Raw genomic sequence first — 20,289 nt, forward strand, 5'->3', positions numbered from 1 at the left:
AGCACTTGCCCATCTTTCCTCATCTCTATCTGGATCTGATGGGTCATGTCTCCTGCCAAAAGCAGATATTATCTACAGTTAGAAAAAGAGATATCACCCTGGGCCTTGTGGACTCAGAGATCAGGCCCATCCTGCAAGTCCTTCAGGGATGGGTTTAGAGCAAGCATGTGCCTGAGGAGACAGTTCTTTTTTCTGTTTTAATATTATTATTGTAGAGTTGGCATATAGAGGAGTTACAATGACATAAAACAGGTAATGTGTAATGGGTACATTCTTTGAGCCATTTCTCCTCTCCTGTCCTTACCCATAAGAGATCTAGTTCATTTTCCACATGGTGTCTAGTGAGTATGACTGTTGTATTTGTTCCCCCTTGTTCTGCCTTTTCTCCCCCCAGTCCTGGGTCTTGACTCAGGGACTGGGCACTGTCCTTGAGCTTTCTCAAGGCTAGAGCTCTACCACTTGGGCTACAGCACCACTTCTGGCTTTTTCTGTGTATGTGGTACTGGGAAATTGAACCCAGGGTTTCATGGTTGCTAGGCAGGCACTCTGCCACTAGGCCACATGCCCCAGGCCCCTTATTCCACCTTTTAGGTACCCTCCCTCACCCTCCCAAATACAAACAAACTAACAGCCAAGAAAACAGCAAAAGAAAGCAAAAACAGCAACAATGGCAAATAAAGAATGTCTCATTTCCTTTTCTTGGAGTTCATTTCATAGAATATTACTTTATATAATCATCTGTACATAGCTTTTGAGCCTTTATCCTCCACTCCTATGCATTGCCTCCTTTGGCAGTAATATTGTTCCATTTATAAGGAATTGGAAAGACTTGAGAAAAGTAGTAAGCAAAGTAAGCCAGAGTCAAAGAAACATAGGCTGCATGCTTTCCCTCACTTGTGATAACTAAAATGTGCCTATAAATCTACAAGTAAACACACTGAAAGACTAAAATAAGTAAACAACACTGGGATGTGATAGGTTACATAGATCCATAGTCCTAACATACAGAGGAGGCAGTTCTTTTTAGGAACACCATCTTGGAGGTTAGGAAAGCGCAGTCACCAGAGGAGCAATTCAGAGCTCACTAGGCTCCCACACTCCTGTCCCTGGCAATCTCTTAGTTGTTTTATTGTTTATATTCTTGAGGAAATGGACTTAAAATTCTAAGTCCTACATGTGTTTTCCTGTTTCTTTTTCCCTACTCAGGACTCCCAGAGACTACGGGTACTGACCTCAGGTAAGAAAGTTTTCCTGCTCCCACCTGGCATGACCCACTACCCATTTTCCTGTGACCTTGGAAATGTCATAAAATGTCCTTGCTGCTCCCTGAAGTCCCTTCTTTCCTTGGGCAGAATGTCTCTCTTTGTACTCTCTCTTTTTATCTATACCCCAGGTGTCCTTCTTTAGCTCTGAATGGCCCCACTGAAGGCGTCTTAGTCTCATGGTGGTGACCGAAGCTCTGGGTACCAGAGCTGGATAGGCCTGGATCTGGTCTACTGCTAAGGTCCCTGAAACCAGCAGTGAGGTGCTCATGGTGGAATCCAGCAGATGCTTCAGTTTGGCCACAGATGAGGTTTTTTTTTAGAACCAGTGGGTCTAAAATGCATATGGTGGTCTCATGGGCTGGTGGACACAGCTAGCCAGTATTAGGATGTTTCTTCTTCCTGTTCAGGGGTAGATTCCTACTCAGTAATGAACAGATTAATTTCTTCATGCTGCAATGATTGAGAGGACGGTTTTTACCAATCAGGGAAACATGAATACCTCAAAGTTTATACCATGATTCTTGTGCAGAGGTGAAACAGAAGAGCAGTTTCCCTCGAGTATTTAGGGTTTAATTTGGAGATAAGAGGAAGGGTATGGGAGATAATCGCAGGCTCTATGAAGGCCTCAGAGGACAGTTTCAGACCCAGTAATTCGGTGTTGTTAATGTCCTGTCTGTGAAGTGTGTAAACTCAGCCTTAGGGTTAAGCTCTGTCCATGGGTCAAATGTAGAAAGGCTCAAAAATGGACTGCAGCCAGACCAGCTGGTCTGCCATTCTCAGGATGTCCCAGGACAATGTCCCTGAAGCATCAGGACAGCTCCCTGGAGGTAAGCCACCGCTGATGGGACTGAAGAAACAATGGTCATGAGGTCATATGATTCTCAAAGAGTCTAGGGGAAAGATGGCATTTAATTTGGGACACCTGATGGGCAAATACATTGGTGTCCAATGTTTTACCAAGAATTTATTTTGAAATTTCTGTTTCTTTTGAGAAGAATGTTGGGGTAGGGTGGGGATTAAACTTAGGGCCTTGTATATTGTAGGTAAGTTTAATTTTGTGTGTGTGTGTGTGTGTGTGTGTGTGTGTGTGTGTGTGTGTGGACATGGAGCCACTCTGGGCCTGGGCACTGTCCCTGAGCTCTTCAACTCAAGGCTACCACCTACCCCTTGAGCCACAGCACCACGTCCAGTTTTCTAGTGATTAATTGGAGATAAGAGTCTCACATACTTTAGTGCCTGGGCTGGCTTTGAACCGAGATCCTCAGATCTCAACCTCCTGAGTAGCTAAAATTATAGGCGTGAGCCACCACGCCTGGCCAAGTCTTTACTTTTGATAGGCAAATGTGTAGAGCAAAATGAAAATGAGCCTGTGCTAAGGATTTCATCCACCTGTCCAGATGATGCCAGTTGTTCTGTGCTCACACATGCTTACTGTCCTCAGGCTGTGCACGGGGGATGATCTGCAGTGCATGAGCAGTTCATACCAGATGACTGCACATCAGCTGCAGCAAAAACATTTACGTCTCATTGGCATGTGCTGTTTGTTCCCTCCCTGGACTAATTTACCATGGGACTGGATCAGATGAGCAGATGAGGTGGGGTTCACACTGTGGGTGCAAGAACAGTGAGCATGACATACAGAGGGCTTGTTGTTGCCATTTAGGAGAGGAGCATTCCATTACATGTGCAAGTTGTGATTATTAGGTAAAATCATACAGAATCACTTAGGTGAAGCCCTATGTTCTTGACTTTCTATAGAAGATGAGTGACTTGTAACTCCTTGGGTGAGAACTACATTGCATGCATTGACTGCATTACCAGATAACCCCATGGCTCAAGCAGAGCTTGTAGGAAGAACCTCTTCCCGGTGAGACAGCAGGGTTGTTGTTATGAGGTGAGCAGAGGGGTCCAGAGACAGCAGGACCCTGTCTTGTTTCTTTGGCCCCTAGAAACCAGTTGAATTCTCTTGGGCACTGAATTTAATGCTTTAATTCCTAAGGAAATGATTTTCCCTGGGCACCTGTGGAAACCCTGACAGATAAAACAATTTACATATTGGTCAGGTCCAGCAGCTGCCATACAACCTCAGAAAGGCTCTATCTAAGCCAAGGACTAGGGTTATTGTCTTTGAGAGACATCATTTGGACAGCCAGGCCTTTATTCCTGCAGCTCTTTGTCCTGCAACAGCAGCAGCCCCTCCTCTTCAGAGGGCCTTCTTCCTTGAGCCCTGGACTAGTTCTTGCTTAGAGGACAGGTTAGTGTGTGTGTGTGTGTGTGTGTGTGTGTGTGTGTGTGTGTGTGTGTGTGGAGGGGGGTCTTCTACTTGCCCTGGGATGGGAAGGAGGTCAGTCCCTTGGCAGGGTGGTAACTAAAGCATGAGACTCCAAGCTAGGCTTTGACTTCTCTCAACTGGAGTTCCTGGATACCTGGGGCTAGTGTTTGGGTCATCCAAATTGCCTGCTGAGAGGGGGCTATGAACTAGGCCCTCAGCGGCCTCACTTGTTCCGCTTCCTTGTATCTCTGACATGGACTTCAGTTGCACAGGCACCCAGCCTGGGAAATCCAGGAGTGTTGTTGAGTGTCTGTGGACAGGTGTGAATACCTTGAGTGGTAAGGAGGGATCAGCCCAGGTCCATCTTTTCCCAGAGTGGATGGAGGCAGCTCAAGAGGCCTGGAGCCTGTGCTCATGGGCATTCCTGTGTGTCACCCATGCACACGTGAGCTTACCAACTGCTATAGACGTGTGTCCATATGTGCTACAGGTGCTTACTGTGTGAGTTCATATGTATTCAGGGTGCTCGTAGGCACTCACATGTGCTCATAGGGTACTCACGTGAGCTTTGAGGTGGTCCTAGGTGCTCATGGGTACTGACCGGTGAACCATGAGGCTCGAGGTGGATGCCTGCTGCCATGGCAGACTTTGGAGACTCTGGCTGGGTGTCCCTTTGCTTCTGTTTGATGCTTTCTCTGCTGCTGTGTCTAAGGGATTTCTTGTTTCCAGTTCCATACATGTTGGATTTTAGCTAAGTCTCGTGTCCTGCGTTTAGGTGGAAAGGTGTTTGCTGGAGACTAAGGCCCTTCTGAGCAGCATGCAGGAGCTGCCTAGAGCAGGTGACATGTGGGGGGCAAGGCAGTGCCCTGCAGGCTTCCACAGCAGCTGTGCCTAATTGCCCAATTAACTCCGTGATTAATCAACTAATTGGGGCCTCAGCCTCAAGTCTAGATAACAAGGAGCTTTTTGTGAAGTCTCTAAGCTAGTTCTTGAGACAGCGAAAATAAGTGTAATCCTTGGTTTCACAATAGATTAACCAGGGGCCACAGCAATTCCCTTCTGTCTAGAAAGGAAATCTGACAAAATCCCTCCTTGACTCTTCCCTCTCCTTTCCTGCTCACCTGCCTCATTCCTCTTCCATTCTCCTCTGCCTTTCTAGCTTCCTTTTGATACATTAAAGACCAACACCAAGAGCAGCTGCTCTTTCAGTGCCCTACTAAGAGTGGGGGAGGGTAGCCCTCTGTGGCCCTGCTTCCTGTGTCTGCTACTGAAACTGGGCTGGAACTGGCTCCATGGATGGTCAGCAGCTGTGGCCTACATGGCCAGTTTGGGGGTCCCGGGTATCTGAAGTCAGGCCATAGTCAAGTCACTAGACACCCTGAGTGTTATCTGGACTGAGGAGGAATTGGTGTCCTCTTCCTTGCTCTCAGAAGCTGCCCTTCACCTGTCTCTACAGGCTCGCTAGGTTTTAGGGCTTTAGCTTGATCCTAGGGATCAGACCTGAAACCCAATCCTGTACACATCCATTGGTGCCACGGAGGTTTCTGTCCCTAGCCCATGGGGTGTTCAGGCTTTTCCCTCCCCATTGTTCAGGCAGGTCCCCCTGCCTGGCTGGTTCACGGGAGACGGTGTCATTGGCAATTCCTGGCAGTCTATGGACTGTGAACAAATCTCAGCCCAGAGGAGCCTGTGGTGTGGTGGGTACTGATTTCACACACCACACAGGCCCTCAGTCGTTGCTCTCACTTCAGTGATCTTGTAGAACCTGGCCTTGCTGCCATGGTTGGGTTGTGTGGCCAGTGCCCATAAATGGAAGCTTCCAGAGCTCCCCATGGATTTAGACACATTGATAGACAGATAGCCAAGGGAAGGAACTTCTGGGGTCCTACTTTTACCCTGTTTTATCTGCCCATCATGGAGGGCAGTGCACGTCTCAGCATAGCTGGTATGCCTTCACCAGGCAGGATGGGCAGTCCTTCTGGTTTCCGTTTCCCTTGTGGGACCTGTGGCCCATATGAGGCTGCAGGTACTCGGGTCTTTAGTTTGGGCCTGGCAGCCCAGTGCAGCTTTCATGGAAGGAAGCACAGACGGCTGCCCTTGATGGACACCGGCCTTACAGCATTGGTGATGGGCCAGATGAGCAATGAGCTCCCTCTGGAGAGGGTGCGGCATCTGGGCACCCCAGGGGGAGGAGAGGGGCTTATCTCAAGCCCCTGGAAGCCTGTTGGCAGCTGGCAGAATGTCTGCCTCGGGGAAAGGAAGCCGTCCAGCAGGCAGATGCCAATGTTAGAAGTCTTGCTCTTGTACATACAGATCTTTAAACAGACTCATAAAACTGTAACGAGCTATTCATTTACTTAAATGGGCTGAGTTATTTCACTATTATTATTATTATTTTTTTAGCAAACTGCCAGTTTTATTCTGACATAAACTTTTCAGAGACCATCTCCTACTCTCTAGGCGGGGGGCCTGGTGGGTCTTTACACATTCCTGTCACCTGTGGTGACCTCTTCTACTTGTCCCCCCAGCTGTCCCACTCCAGGATGCACAGGCTCCGGACATGTTCGGGGCAAGTACTCCAGGCACCGAAGGTAAGAGGCCCCTTGGTTCTCTCAGGGGTTCTTGTGAAAGAACTTTGCCATCCCCCCGCCCTGACTCTGGGCTTCCTGTGGATTAAAAACTTCCTGTTTCTGTCTGTGGCTGTTGATGCCAGGCTCTCCCCAACGGTCTTCACCCTGGATCATATCCCTGTGGCGCCTTTGCCCAGGTGAGCCAGCAATGTGAGTGTTCCAGGAGGAAGCAGCTAGACAACCTTGTACCTTGGTTTTCTCACCTGGGGTTCCTTTAAGACCAGGGTGTGTTCAGGTGGCAGCGCTTAGAGCAGGCTTGGTGCAAATCAGGAGGACTCAAGCCTCCCCTCTCCTTCCATCAGGAAGCCTGCAGTTTTGCTGTCTTGCTGGCCCACAGCAGCATGGGGTACTGGCAACTCCTTGAAACTCTTGAGTTGTAGATGTGCCTCAGCCCATAGGAACCTGGGCCATAGTAAACACTGGCCTCTGGCACGACACAGGCCTCTGTGCAACTGCTGCTATCTTCTGTATCATCCCCAAGTTGGGCTGAGGGTCCTGTATCATCCCCCAGAGACCTGACAGACCTGTGGGGTCTTGGGAGTTGGACTAAGGTGCTAATGTGAACTGTTGCTAGGGCTGTCAGCACGGTCATTTCATGTGATCATCCTGATCTCCTTAGATGTCCTCACTGCCATTCCAGGTTCATAGGGTTTGTGTGGATGCAAAAGGCAGAAGTGGAGAAGTAAAGTGTGAGAGTGAGAGGAAGTAGTTAGAGATTGGGTTAGGGCATCTGTGTGATAGTGGCTGGATCTGGTGCCATGACTTGGTCAGCAGGGCCTGGGGGGCTGGAAATCATTGCTGCAGGTATAGATGTTACCCACTGTAATGCAATTTAAAATTGAACCAGGACCTTTAAAAATATGTGTATATGTATATATATATAATTATATGTAAGATTTTAAATACATCAGAGCTTGGGGCTCTCCGCTGAGAGGGGCAGCAGAGGGAGACGACAAGCTCAGGAGAGGATCACGGCATCCAAGGCTTCTGTGGCCTTGACCAGGCCTTTTTTGCATCCCCCTCTCTACCTCCCAGTTTACAGAGTTGTCCTCTGGCCAAGAAGAGGAAGCTGGAGGGCTCTGAGGCTGAGCACCTGGTGTCCAAGAGGAAGTCACACCCCCTGAGGCTGGCTCTGGACGAGAGCTACCGTGTGGACAGTGACGGCAGCGGGGATGCCGAGGTGAAGGAAGCCTCTGTTTCCGATGAATCGGAAGGCCCTCTGGAGGAGGCTGAAGCTGAGATGTCAGGACAGGAGGAGATTCATTGCCCGGAGCCAGCTGAAGGTGCTCTGTCACTCTTTTTTTTCTCTGAATAAAGGCTGCTTTTAGTGTGGCCTGGAGAATTGCAGCCTGTGAGCAGGGAGGGAGCTAGGCGGAGTGAGGAAAGCCTTCCTGAGAACAAGGCACATGTTGTGTCAACAAAGGCAGCTTCCTGAGAGAGGAGCCTGCCTGGGATGCATGGGGTTGTGCTGTGTGTAAGTATCACTTGTAGGGAGAAGTGAGAGGGCACAGACATTGGACTGGTGTGCATGTGTACAAGTGTGGTGGGATTCTCATGTGTCTGTGTTGTGTGTGAGATGATGTATCTGTGGGGGCTCTTAGATGGAGTCTAACCTACCTGGCATTTTGGGAATGCTTCCTAGGGTGGGTTTGCTTGGCCTGTGGACAGGGCAGGTGTGAGGAAGCACTCAGATGGGGCATCAGATGATGAAGGACTGAGTGGCCTCTAAGGGGGCTTCAGAGGAAAGTGGGGAAGCTGAGAGGGAAAAGAGGGAGCCCCTGCTTCCCTGTGGGAACAATAAGGGTTAACCACATTGAGGATCTAGACCTTGGCAAGTACAGGAAGAGGTGGTCCCTGGATCCCCAGAGAGGAGTGTATGTTGCTTCCCAGAGCCCTTTGGTGGAACTGCAGAGTTCAGAGTTCTAGGTGCTGGAATGAAAAGTGAGGCCCAACCCTATATATATTATATACAATATATAATAATATATATTTATATTTTTTGCCAGTCCTCAAGCTTCTACTCAGGGCCTGAACACTGTTCTTGGGCTTTCTCAAGACTAGAGCTCTAGGAATCAAATTAGGTCTTTGTGCATGCTAGGCAAACACTCTACCACTGGGCTAAATTCCCAGCTAGCCCAACCCTTCTTAACCTCCTTCCCCACCAGGTTTGGGATCTGCTGACTTTGAAAGGTTGAGATGTATTTTGCCATTTGGGAGCAGTACTGGGGGGATTGGATAGAGTTTTCACCACTATCTTGACAGGTGCTATATCACATGAGCCATGCCTTTTAATTTTATTTTGTAAGCTATCTAGGTGGATGCCTCTCTGCTTTTTCTTCTATGACTTTGGTAGCTTCTGTGTTCCAGGTAGAAAAGACCACCTGATATTCCTGTTTATTTAGGAGAAGCCCATTTGGACCTAATGTCCTGGGTCAGGTCTCATAGAGCTATCAGGGCCTCCTTGGTGTGTGTGAGCATTCTCTAGCAAAAACCTGTTCCTACTATTGCTGTGTTATAGTCAGTCACCTTAGTTATTGAAATTAAAAGATATAAATTTGGTCCCTTTAAAATATTATTTCAGGGCCAGGAGTGTGGCCTAGTGGTAGAGTGTCTAGCATGCACAAAAACCTGGGTTCCATTCCTTGGTACCCCATAATAGAAAAAGCCAGAAGTGGTGCTGAGGCTCAACTGGTAGAGCTCTAGCTTTGAGAAAGCTCAAGGACAGTACTCAGGCCCTGATTTCAAGCCCCAGGAAAGGCAAAAAATTATTATTACAATTGTGTGTGTGTGTGTGTATGTATGTGTGTATATGTATGTATGTGTATGTATGTGTGTATATGTGTGTATGTGTGTATGTGTATATGTGTATGTGTATGTGTATGTATGTGTGTATGTGTATATGTATGTGTGTGTGTGTGTGTGCGTGCGCGTGTACATATGTCTGCACCCATACATGCAGACCTTGAGCCACACCTCCATTTTCAGCTTTTTTTTTTTTTTTGCCAGTCCTGGGCTTGAGCTCAGAGCCTGAGCACTGTCTTTGGACTTTCTCAAGGCTAGAGCTCTACCACTTGAGCCTCAGCACCACTTCCGGCCTTTTCTATATATGTGGTACCAAGGAATCGAACCCCGGTCTTCATGCATGCTAGGCAAGCACTTTAACAACTAGGCCAAACTCCTGGCCCATTTTCAGCTTTTTTCCAGTTAATTCAATTTTCTTTTTAAGTTTCACTGCAGAAAATGCAGGTCCTCTTGATTCGAGAAAGTACAAGTAATAAAGGAAGCTGAAGAATATGGACATAATTTAATTATCAGCTTTAAGGAGACAGAGGCACTCCCGATCGCCTTCATCTTTGGATTCAGGCAGAGGACTGGTGGGAATGGCCACACTTAGACCCTGTACTTATCCCAGACTATTGTATCTGGGCAGTAGGGTGGGCTGGCTTCTGGTTAGGAGCAGAGACCTGGAGACATTCTATCTGTTCTCCTCCACCCCCGTTTTGTTTCTGATTTTATGCAGGAAGGAGCTCTATCAAGCCTCATTTTGGACCCAACCCCACCAGTAGCCCCTCTGGCCCCTCCAAGAGCAGCTACAGCAGCTACCAGGGAATCATTGCAACTTCTCTTCTAAACTTGGGCCAAATTGCTGAGGAGACCCTGGTTGCAGAGGACTTGGTCCACGTGGCCAAGCCAGTGCCCAGTGTTGTGCACCTGCTCCAGGAGGAAGCTACTGAGGAGGCCACCAGTGATGAAGGTGAGAAGGAACTCTTTATCCAGCCAGAAGATGCAGAAGAGGTAATTGAAATCACCAGTGAGCGTTCCCAAGAGCCCTGTCCCCAGTCCCTGGAGGATGTGGCCAGGGAGGAGTTCAGCAATCAGAAAGGTGTCCTGACTCATGAAGATGAGGAGGAGGAAGAAGAAGAGGAAGAGGAGGAAGAAGAAGAAGATGAGGAAGAGGAGGAAGAGGAGGAGGAAGAGGAGGAGGAGGAGGAAGAGGAGGAGGAAGAGGAGGAGGAAGAGGAGGAAGACAGGGGAGAGGAGGCAAGTCCTGATGTGATTTTCAGGGAGGATATCTCTCATATTTCTGCCCAGAAGGCCCCTGAGCCCCCGTGCCCAGAGCCCCACAGTCCCAAGCCTGAGTACTCTGTCATTGTGGAGGTTCGCTCTGATGATGACAAGGATGACGATGCCAGATCCCAGAAGTCAGTGGTCACAGATGAGTCAGAGATGTATGACATGATGACTCGTGGAAACCTGGGCCTTCTGGAACAAGCCATTGCTCTGAAGGCTGAGCAGGTGCGCGCTGTTTGTGAGCCTGGCTGTCCACCAGCTGAGCAGAACCAGCTAGGCCCAAGTGAGCCAGGAAAGGCAGTGAAGCCTCTGGATGCTGTTCGGAAGAGCTGTTACAGCAAAGGTAGGCTGGGGGGTGGTCTGCCTTGCATATCCACCATTCCTCCCTTTTACTAAGGACATGCAGCCTTACCCCAGGCATGCAGATGCAGAGAGACATGACCACAGGCTCTTATAGGCTCTGATAGGGAAGAACAGAAAAGCAGACACAACAAATATACACAGAACTGTGACCAAAGAGGAAGGATATGGGCTTTCACTCTGTCAAGAAGAGTCCTCTGTAGAGAGACATGAGGTGAGCTGTGTGAGAAGGGGCCAGGGGGGAGAGAGAAAAGGAGGAAGGAGGGCTAGTGCTACCTGGCTTGTCACTTCCACCCCTACCTAATTCTGTGGCAGGGATTGTATAAGAACAGAATCTGGCATTTGATAGCCTAGAGTTATGAAAGTCTGTTGTCTGTCTGTCTGTCTTTCTTTCTTTCTTTCTTTCTTTCTTTCTTTCTTTCTTTCTTTCTTTCTTTCTTTCTTTTCCTTTGCCTGTCCTGGGGCTTGAACTCAGGGCCTAGTACTGTCCTTGGACACGTTTGGCTCAAGCCTAGCGACCTGTCACTTGAGCCACAGCACCACTTTCAGCTTTTTTGAGTTATATGGTACCAAGGAATCGAACCATTCCTCTTTGTGCATGGTAGGCGAGCATTCTGCCACTAGACTGTGCTCCTGGTCCTTAAAGTCCGTTTTCTACCACCATGCTATGCTATCCTGCTCCTCTCCTGCTCCTCTCATGTGGTTGACACCATTAGGCAGACACAATGGTTTGCTCCTTACTCCTCCGGAGGTAGCAGCTTGCTGCCATCTCTGCACTTGTACCTGGAAGGGGTTTCAGTCTGGGTTGATGTTGGAGAGAGGATACACACAAGAGCTCGGTCTGAGGATGTGATATGGCCACCAGTATATGAAGGACAGGCTATTGGGGCTTTCTGTCCATCTCAAGGGCTCTCTTGGCCCAAGGACAGTGACATGGGGCTGTTCAATCAGTGAACCAGCCTTACAATGCTAGGAGGCCAGGCCTTAGACACATCGCCTTGGACCTTTCCACTCACCTGAGCCTGATGTCTCTACTCTACTAATTTTAGGGAGTCTCTTTTCCTCTCCAAGGCTTATTTTTCTGGATAGAGCTAGGTAGTGGGAGTCCTTGTGCTCTTCCACATCCTACTCCCAGGAAGGGTATCAGGCAGCAGCATGTGTCTGTGTGTGTGTGGACTCAGATAGGAGTCAGGAGCCCAAAAGTGGAGAGATGAATGTATGAGGAGCCCCCCGTCTACACGGTCATCACAGCCAGGACATCAACAGGTCTAGAGATGCCCTCTGAGAATATCCATGTTTATAAGACAAGCTCAGGAGGGTAGAAACTGAACACAAGGAACACAGATGGGAGGGGACAGACTCAGAGCCACAGTTGAGGCTTTGGGTCTGTAGAATGGGGAAAACTTTGGTGGAACACTGAGTGAGTCCAGGTGTGTGTGTGTGTGTGTGTGTGTGTGTGTGTGTATGTATGTATGCGTGTATGTATGTATGTATTTATTTCTTGTCAGTCATTGGGCTAGAACTCTGGGCCTGGGCACTGTCCCTGAGCTCTTCAGCTTAAGATTAACACCCTACCCCTTGAGCCACAGCCCCACTTCCCATTTTCTAGTTGTTAATTGGAGATAAAAGTCTCACAATCTTGGCTGGGAATTTGGCCTCGTGGTTAAAGTGCTTGTCTAGCACGCATGAAGACCCAAGTTCGATTCCTCAGTACCACATACATAGAAAAAAGCCAGAAGTGGTACTGAGGCTTAAGTGCTAGAACTCTAGCCTTGAGAAAGCCCAAAGACAGTGATCAGGCCCTGAGCTCAAGCCCAGGACTGGCAAAAATAAAAAGAGTCTCGCAGTCTTTAGTGCCCAGGCTGGCTTTGAACCTCGATCCTTAGATCTCAGTCTTCTGAGTAGCTAGGATTACAGGCGTGAGCCACTGTGCCTGGCAAGCCCAGGTATGTAAAGGAATTAGGTTTGTGGACAGATACTGTGGGCAAGGTATAGAATGCCCTGCATTTAGGAGTAGATTTTGAGCATATAACCTAGGAAGACAAGGAAGGCAGATTTCATGATATCAGACAGTTCCATTTAGCTGTAGGAATTTGTACATATTGACATGTGGAAGGGCACACTGTGGAGCTGATGTTGGGGGCTTCTTTCTTTTGGGGCCCTCAGTCATGCCTGCCTTCTGTGGTGGCGAGTTTTTGAGCTTGACTCTGCAGTGTCCTATCCAGAAGATGTCAGCTGCGCTCCAAGGAGCCTCTTCTACTCCCCATTTTTGATAGTATGCCTGCCTATCAAGTGTAGGGGAAGTCAGCACCTGTGACTTAGAGCATTTAATTGTCACACAGCCTTGGGTAAATTATTTGACTTCTCATCTAGGAGGGTTTCATAACTGTTTTCAGGATTGATCAGAGCCATCTGGCCATGATCTCTGCCGTTTTCTTCAAAAGGTTGCCCACCCTGTTGTTCAGGGTAGGAAAGACTCAGTTGGGGCTTTGGTCTATCTAGAGATGCTTGCTTTTCAACTCTGGTCCCTCTTGGGCTCCTGGGAAGTCTCACTCCCCTTATTTCTGGATATTCAGAATGAGAGAAAGAGTTTTATCTGTCTCTTTCTGCTCACAACCATTAGCTAGCCTCTAGCTCTTTGTGACGTATTATGTGTGTTTTAGATTCTTCCAGAGCTGAGAAGCGTGAGATCAAGTGTCCAACACCTGGCTGTGATGGCACTGGCCATGTTACTGGGTTGTATCCTCACCATCGCAGTTTGTCTGGTTGTCCCCACAAGGACAGAATCCCTCCAGAGAGTAAGTATCTTCACAGCCCAAGGCTCAGGCTCCGTGGTATGGACATGTCTGTGGGAAGGGACAGCCTGTCCCTTTGGGATTCTTAAATGCTTATTCTTACTCCCTCAAGCTCCCTAAACCCGAATTTGAGTCCTATAGGGCAGGGCCCCATCTGGAGATTCCATGTTGGGTCAGAGCCCCTAATAGATTGTAAAGCTGAATGGTGTGAAAGGCTATGGCTAAGTCTTCTAGGTCAGGTGGAAGTCGTCACACAGTGATCTCTGTGTCTGAAAGCAAGAAATGGTGGAAACATGTTCTAAAACGTACCTGACATGGTTGAAGACAGGGCTCACATTTGTGGTTCTTGGTCTGGAGCTACCCCGAGTTTCTGCTTCAGGCTGTCATGACTTCCCTCTGCCTACAAAGCCATCGTCCTTGGAGGGCTCCTCTGACCTCCTTGGGCTGTCTCCCCTGAAAAGCATGCCTGCTTACCATCTGTCCTCCCTGCTTCTTTTGCAGTTTTGGCTATGCATGAGAACGTGTTAAAGTGCCCCACTCCTGGCTGCACAGGCCAGGGCCATGTGAACAGCAACCGCAACACACATAGAAGGTACTGGTTTGAGCTGGGCCATGGTGGGGAATGTGGGCTGCCAGACCTGTCCCTGAGCCCTTGTCTTGGATAGGCTCTGGGCAGACATGTGGCTCCTGAGAGATGCCTGTGTCCTTGCCTTGGCGGGTAGCAGCTGGAGGTGTTGCCAGATCACGGTGTTGCTGCTCGCACCCTGTGAACTGGGATGAGCATGCACCTTTTCTGAAAAGTCTAATTCCTCGTGGGCACCATAGCCTGTCCACTTTTGGAAAATCTCTGCACAGTAGTCCAGAAAAGAAATAAATTGAAAATATAAGCAGGAAACTCAGTGGCCAGGTCTGCACTCTGGGGCTGCTTTGGAGGGAATTCTGAGGCCAGGGGCCATGAGGCTTCTGCTCACTGTCCACATTTAATTGTTTGTTTCCTCCATGAGAAAGGATCAGATCTATACTCACTCAACAGACAGTAATCTCATAGGGTGTGCCTTGAGCCCCAGTGGGCACATTTTTAGCTGGGAGAATTGCTAGAACTTTCAAGTCCACTTTGTTCAAAGAGAGGTCAAGTTCCTGAGTTGATGTGATTATGTTGTCCCCATGGTCTAAGAGTTAGCACGGAGCTAACTTCTGGTCAACCCATTGTAGCAGACGAACCTGTTCTACACTTCTCTTTTGAGGGGAAGATACTTTCCACGGGAAGATAGGTATCTTCCAAGTACTGTGTCCAGGTTGTGGTCAGTTTCCTTGAGAATGTGACTCAGAGATGGTTCCAGATTCCAACCTTGGGAGTTGAGGAGGGGAAAGGAGGGAGGTGAGGACTTAGCCTCATAACTGACCCATGCATAAGGGTTACCTCTGTCCAAGGTTTGCACGTTGAGATATATATGTACATATATATATACACACATAAATATGCATATCTGTATATAAATTGTTTTTGTTGGTCGTGGGGCTTGAACTCTAGGCCTGGATGCTGTCCCTGAGCTTGTTAGCTCAAAGCTAGTGCTCAACCACTGAGCCATTGCACCACTTCTGTTTTTCTGGTGGTTAATTGGGTATAAAAGTCTCATGGACTTTTATGCCTGGGCTGGCTTTGAACCACTATCCTCAGATCTCAGCCTCCTGAGTAGCTAGGATTATAGGCATGAGCCACCCGGCTTGAGATATATTGTATCTTCTTAAACAAAAACACACCGGAAAGCTTGTTCTTTGAGGACATAGGAAAAGCTGGACAAAAAATTCCTGTCCTGTTGGAATGTCAGTTATGTTCCTGGCTCTGGGCCTTATAAACCTCCAGCTCTTGTATCTGTTGCAGCTCTTCCCAGAATCACATATGTTCAGCAACATATGAACAGGCCTGGCCTGGAGAAGGCTCAAATGTCTTTCCTTTTCCTTCTTCTAGTTTGTCTGGATGTCCTATTGCTGCTGCTGAAAAATTAGCCAAATCTCATGAGAAGCAGCAGCCACAGGCAGGAGACCCTTCCAAGAATAGCTCCAATTCAGATCGGATTCTCAGGTGGGTGAGCCACAAAACAGAAGGGACTACCACCTAAATACCTGCCTGCAGGGTCCCTCACTCACTCTCAGGTGTGTGTGTGTGTGTGTGTGTGTGTGTGTGTGTGTGTGTGTGTGTGTATCTCTTGGCATTCAGGGCAGTCTCATATCTATCAAGCTCATCAGAGCCTCAGCCAAAATGGAAATAATTGCCTGGCTGCCTGGCCTTAGCCACAGGCCTTGTCTTCCTCCAAATCATCTGACATAGTCAGTGAAACTACTCGAAGATCCATGTGTAGATAGCAGACTACACCAATGGGAAGAAGCATATTAAGCAGGAAGCATCTGGCTGCCCTTTTTTCTCTCCCATCCCAGATTCGACCATTCACTAGGTGAGGGGAAGGCATAAATAAGCCTTGCTCCTGGGCATTGTTTTTATATGGTCATTGAGTACCCTAGATGGTAGCTGGCCTGTATGCATGCAGGCAGATATTCATGTGTCTGAGTAATCATTCGTGTGTATGCATCCAAGTGAGTTTTGACAGCTGTGCATGTGCATGTGTGAGTGTCCTTCCATCAAGGAGGAACATTGTGAAGAACTGTCCAGGACGCCTCTGCTCTTAGTACTCCCCCATTCAGGAAACCTTAGGCGGCAGATGTCACACGTTAAGATCAGAGACTGAGGGGATTTGCTCAAGGCTATTCTCATCTGGCCTGACTTCAGAGACTAAAGTACAGTACAGTCCTCTGTGGGTGTGGGGGCATAGGAGTCCCTGAAGCCAGGTGCATTTGACAGGGAGGACAGTGAGCTTCCTGATACTTGCTCCTTTCCCTGCTTGCTGTTCTCACTCAGAGAACACCTTGCTCCTCATTTCTCTCAGAAACTAGAACTAACTCTCTCTGTTTTCCTCTCCCTGTTGGGACCCCTGTTTCATTTCAGGTTCCTCACACATGAGTGGGAGATAAGGTTGGCATGCCGCTGCTATGTTCTTATAGGCTGCCCATAACTACCAACCTCTTCCATTCCCGGCAAAAGTCTACCAAATCCCAGCAGGAGGGGAGCTGCTTCCTTAGGCTATGGCATGTTTAGCTGTTCTCTGGCCTGCTTCAGAGACTCTCTCCCAAAGTGTAGTAGCCCATACTATACCTGCGACTCCCCAGACAGACTGACATCCCTAATCTTTGAAGCACATGAGTCACTTTCGTTGGCACTTTTAATTGTGCTGGTACAGCTGGCCTATTCCCACCAGCTGGATCTCAGATGCTTTTTTATCTCTCTCTTTGTCTCTCTGTCTCTCTCTCTCTGTCTCTCTCTGTCTCTCTCTCTCTCTCTGTCTCTGTCTCTCTCTCTGTCTCTCTCTCTCTCTCTCTCCCTCCCTCCCTCCCTCTCTCCCTCCCTCCCTCCCTCCCTCCCTCCCTCCCTCTCTCTCTCTCTGTGGGTCATGGGGCTTCAAATCTGGGCCTGGGTGCTGTCCCTGAGCTCTTCAGCTCAAGGCTACCAACCTACCTTTGAGCCACAGCCCCACTTCCCCTTTTCTAGAGATTAATTAGAGGTAAGACTCTCACATACTTTAGTGCCCAGGCTGGCTTTGAACCGTGACCCTCAGACCTCAGCCTCCTGAGTAGCTAGGATTACAGGTGAGAGCCACCGCACCCAGCTGGTTTTGGACTCTCTCATTTGCTCTTACTTCTAGCTTCCTGTCAGTTGTTATTTGATCTCTTCCATGTTTTAGTTTAAGACACCGCTAGAAATGTTAAAAGAGGCCTGGTTGTGAGTCTGTGTGATGTCAGTGAGAGGACAGGCTCTGAGACCCCACTTCTTGGGACTCTGGAAAAGCAGGCAGCAAACACATTTCTCATGAGACTTCAGTCATATTCTGCCTTCCTACCCTGTGATGGGCACTTGCCTAGGGCTAGTCATGGCAGCGAGATATAACAGCCCTTTCATGAAGCTGGCCTATGTTTCTAGAGTCTTATTCTAAGTTGTAAGGATAAGCACTGAAAAGCTTTGCTGGAGTCTCCAATATGAAGTGGGAAGATACTGGCTCAAACCTGGCCAAGAGACACTATTAAGACCAAAACCTGGGGCCAGGAGTTTGGCCTAGTGGTTAAAGTGCTTGCCTAGCATGCATGAAGACCCGGGTTCGATTCCTTGGTACCACATACATAGAAAAAAGCTGGAAGTGGTGCTGAGGCTCAAGTGGTAGAGCTCTAGCCTTGAGAAAGTCCAAGGACAGTGCTCAGGCCCTGAGCTCAAGCCCAGGACTGGCAAAAAAAAAAAAAAAAGACCAAAACGTATGTCTCCGTGATGGTGGCTAGTTGATTTTTACTCTTATAGCCTCTCTGGATGCTGCTGGGCCAGTGTCTAGTATGGACTCTTGACCTTCTTGGACCATGGGCACATCCTACCCATGCTGGTATCTGGCACTCCTGGGCACTTCAGACCATACTCAAGTTCTACACCCGTTCAGAGGTTTTCATAATCACTCCCGTGGTTATTGCTTTGTCCAGATAGAAAGAAGGAGAGCTAGAGAGCCCCCTGGGCCCCCTCCTCTTTTCAATCTTCTCTGAGCCAGCTGGTTCCAAAGCACTTCTATGCCACTAGTGGTCTCAGCCCCAACAGATCATCTTCCTTTCTACCTCCTGTGTTAGTTGCATTGTTTTCCAATAGCTCTCTCTGAACCATTCCAAAAGCTCTAGTAAGAATGAGCTGAATAATCACAGTGGCCCTTTTGTGTTGTTGCTAACCATTCCAGCAGCTCCTTAAGGGGCCATCTCAATTTCACTTTCAGAACTGAGTCATTGGCTGAAGGAAATACATACCTCTGCTCTTAACCCACCATGCCCTAATTCCCCCTCCTGCTGAAGTGCTAGGTTATTTCTCCCTGAGAATTCTGCCTTTTAGAGGTCCACTGTTGTGCTGGGCTATGTTTCTGTTGTGCTTTCTTCCAAGACCTCGTTGACTGAAGCTGAGCTGTTGGACACTTGCTCTCCTAAGATCTGGCAGAAGTCTCGAGCCTTTTCCTCTGGCAATGCCAGCAATGAGGATACTCTTTGGGTTCTTCAAGGTTGCTGCTGTCTCCTCCTTATAGACAGTTCTTCCTCTTACTGTTTGCAGGCCTGTCTCAGGAGCTCTTCATGCTGGGAGAGGGCAGGATGTGGGAGGTGGGACTCCACGCTTGCCTAGGACATTGAATGGGATCAGGGACAGGTTAACATGGGGTCCCTAGGTCTCATCCTCACAGGCTATGCATTTGTGTCTCACACTTCAGGCCCATGTGCTTCGTGAAGCAGCTTGAGGTTCCTCCTTATGGGAGCTACCGTCCCAGTGTGGCTCCCAGCACTCCCAGGGCCAACCTGGCCAAGGAGCTGGAGAAGTTCTCCAAGGTTACCTTCGACTACGCAAGTTTTGACGCTCAGGTTTTTGGCAAACGTATGCTTGCCCCAAAGATTCAGACCAGCGAAACCTCACCCAAAGCCTTCCAGTGTAAGTTGGGGGAGAATGTTCTTGTCTGTCCTCCCATGCTGCTTCTGATAGCAAGGGAACACCCTGAGAAGAGAGGAGGGGTTGGGTGGCAGACCTGAGGTTTCAGCTTAGCCTCAGCTGCCCCAGTGGACACTGCTATGGCCTCTCTGGGCACACATCTCACTCATATTCACTTTGTCTTTATGTGGTTTTCAATGATTTGTGAAGCAAAAATCAAGGCTTACTTCTCATCTACATTCACTTTGAGCCCTCATCCTAATAATTTGTGAAGCAAGCCCCAGAGCTGTTATGGACGTGACATGGTTCACTCAGTCGTGGTTCCTTAACGTTGTTGCTGAAGGACTAAGTAGGGTAGGACGCTGGCTGGAAGCAATGTTATTTCTGACATTGGCAACACATTTCCTGGATGATTGTATGACCCAAAAAAAAAATTCCTGCAAATCTAGGGCAATCTTCCCTGCCATTTTGTGGCGCGCAGGCGTGCATGTGTGTGTGTGTGTGTGTGTGGTGTGTGTGTGTTGGTTCTGGGCTTGAACTCAGGGCCTGAGCACTGTCCCTGAACTTTTTTTGCTCAAAGCTAGTGCTTTACTACCTTAGTCACAGCTCCACGTCTAGCTTTTTGGTGGTTAAAATTTTGTGGACTTTCCTATTTGGGCTTGTTTCAAACCAGGATCCTTCGACCTCAGCCTTCAAGGCACTAGGATTACAAGCATGAGCCACTGGTGCTCAGCATCCTTGCCTTTTCTTACCATTTACCATACACATTTTGGAAGCCAGCCCATGAGCCTTGGAAATACATGTAAGATAGAAAAACACCTAGTACATATGTGGGACTGGGCCAGGCATTTACCCCAGGTGGCAGGAATGACTTTTCAGAGTTACTAAAGTTCCTTGGGTTGGTTGCCAAGGAACTGGACTGGAGGCTCTCTTCCTGATTTTAGTAGGTGCTGCTCGCGAGGCTGAGGCCTGGGTGCCCACATGGAGATGTGTGACGGTACTATTGTGAGGGGACCCACAATAAGCTTTTCATGTACTTGGATTTTTCTGGTTTCCTAGAGATGCAGGCTATTAGGTGAGTGATTTTAAGAGGATAGCATAGTTGCTGGGAAGGATAACATTTTATGCCTTCATTATAGAATACTACTGCTGCTTATTAAGACAGCAGTGACTATTACTGGGAACACAGAGCTAGCTGTGTATTAGATGTGGTAATATCTATTGAGAGGATGCGACAAAAGTTTCTATGTGCATGACATTTCAACACTATTAAGAATTCTTCAAGCTGGGTGTGGCAGCTCACTCCTGTCATCCTAGCTACTCAAGAGGCTGAGATCTGAGGACCACGTTT

At 48.4% G+C, this 20,289-nt stretch overlaps 1 protein-coding gene across 1 annotated transcript in view; it reads left to right on the forward strand.

Annotated features, from left to right (window-relative positions):
- Positions 1–20,289, forward strand: part of Myt1 (myelin transcription factor 1) — a 74,288-nt gene that overhangs the window by 31,291 nt on the left and 22,708 nt on the right. The window contains exons 4-11 of the mRNA XM_090352679.1: positions 1,207–1,237; positions 6,066–6,128; positions 7,203–7,450; positions 9,688–10,581; positions 13,262–13,396; positions 13,895–13,985; positions 15,363–15,476; positions 18,727–18,941. Of these exons, the coding sequence (XP_090208805.1) occupies positions 1,207–1,237; positions 6,066–6,128; positions 7,203–7,450; positions 9,688–10,581; positions 13,262–13,396; positions 13,895–13,985; positions 15,363–15,476; positions 18,727–18,941 (1,791 nt within the window). The remainder of the gene's footprint in view (positions 1–1,206; positions 1,238–6,065; positions 6,129–7,202; positions 7,451–9,687; positions 10,582–13,261; positions 13,397–13,894; positions 13,986–15,362; positions 15,477–18,726; positions 18,942–20,289) is intronic.

Source organism: Megascapheus bottae, chromosome 18 (assembly GCF_031878675.1).
Source record: "Megascapheus bottae isolate mThoBot1 chromosome 18, mThoBot2.hap1, whole genome shotgun sequence".
Classification (NCBI taxonomy): Eukaryota; Metazoa; Chordata; class Mammalia; order Rodentia; family Geomyidae; genus Megascapheus; species Megascapheus bottae.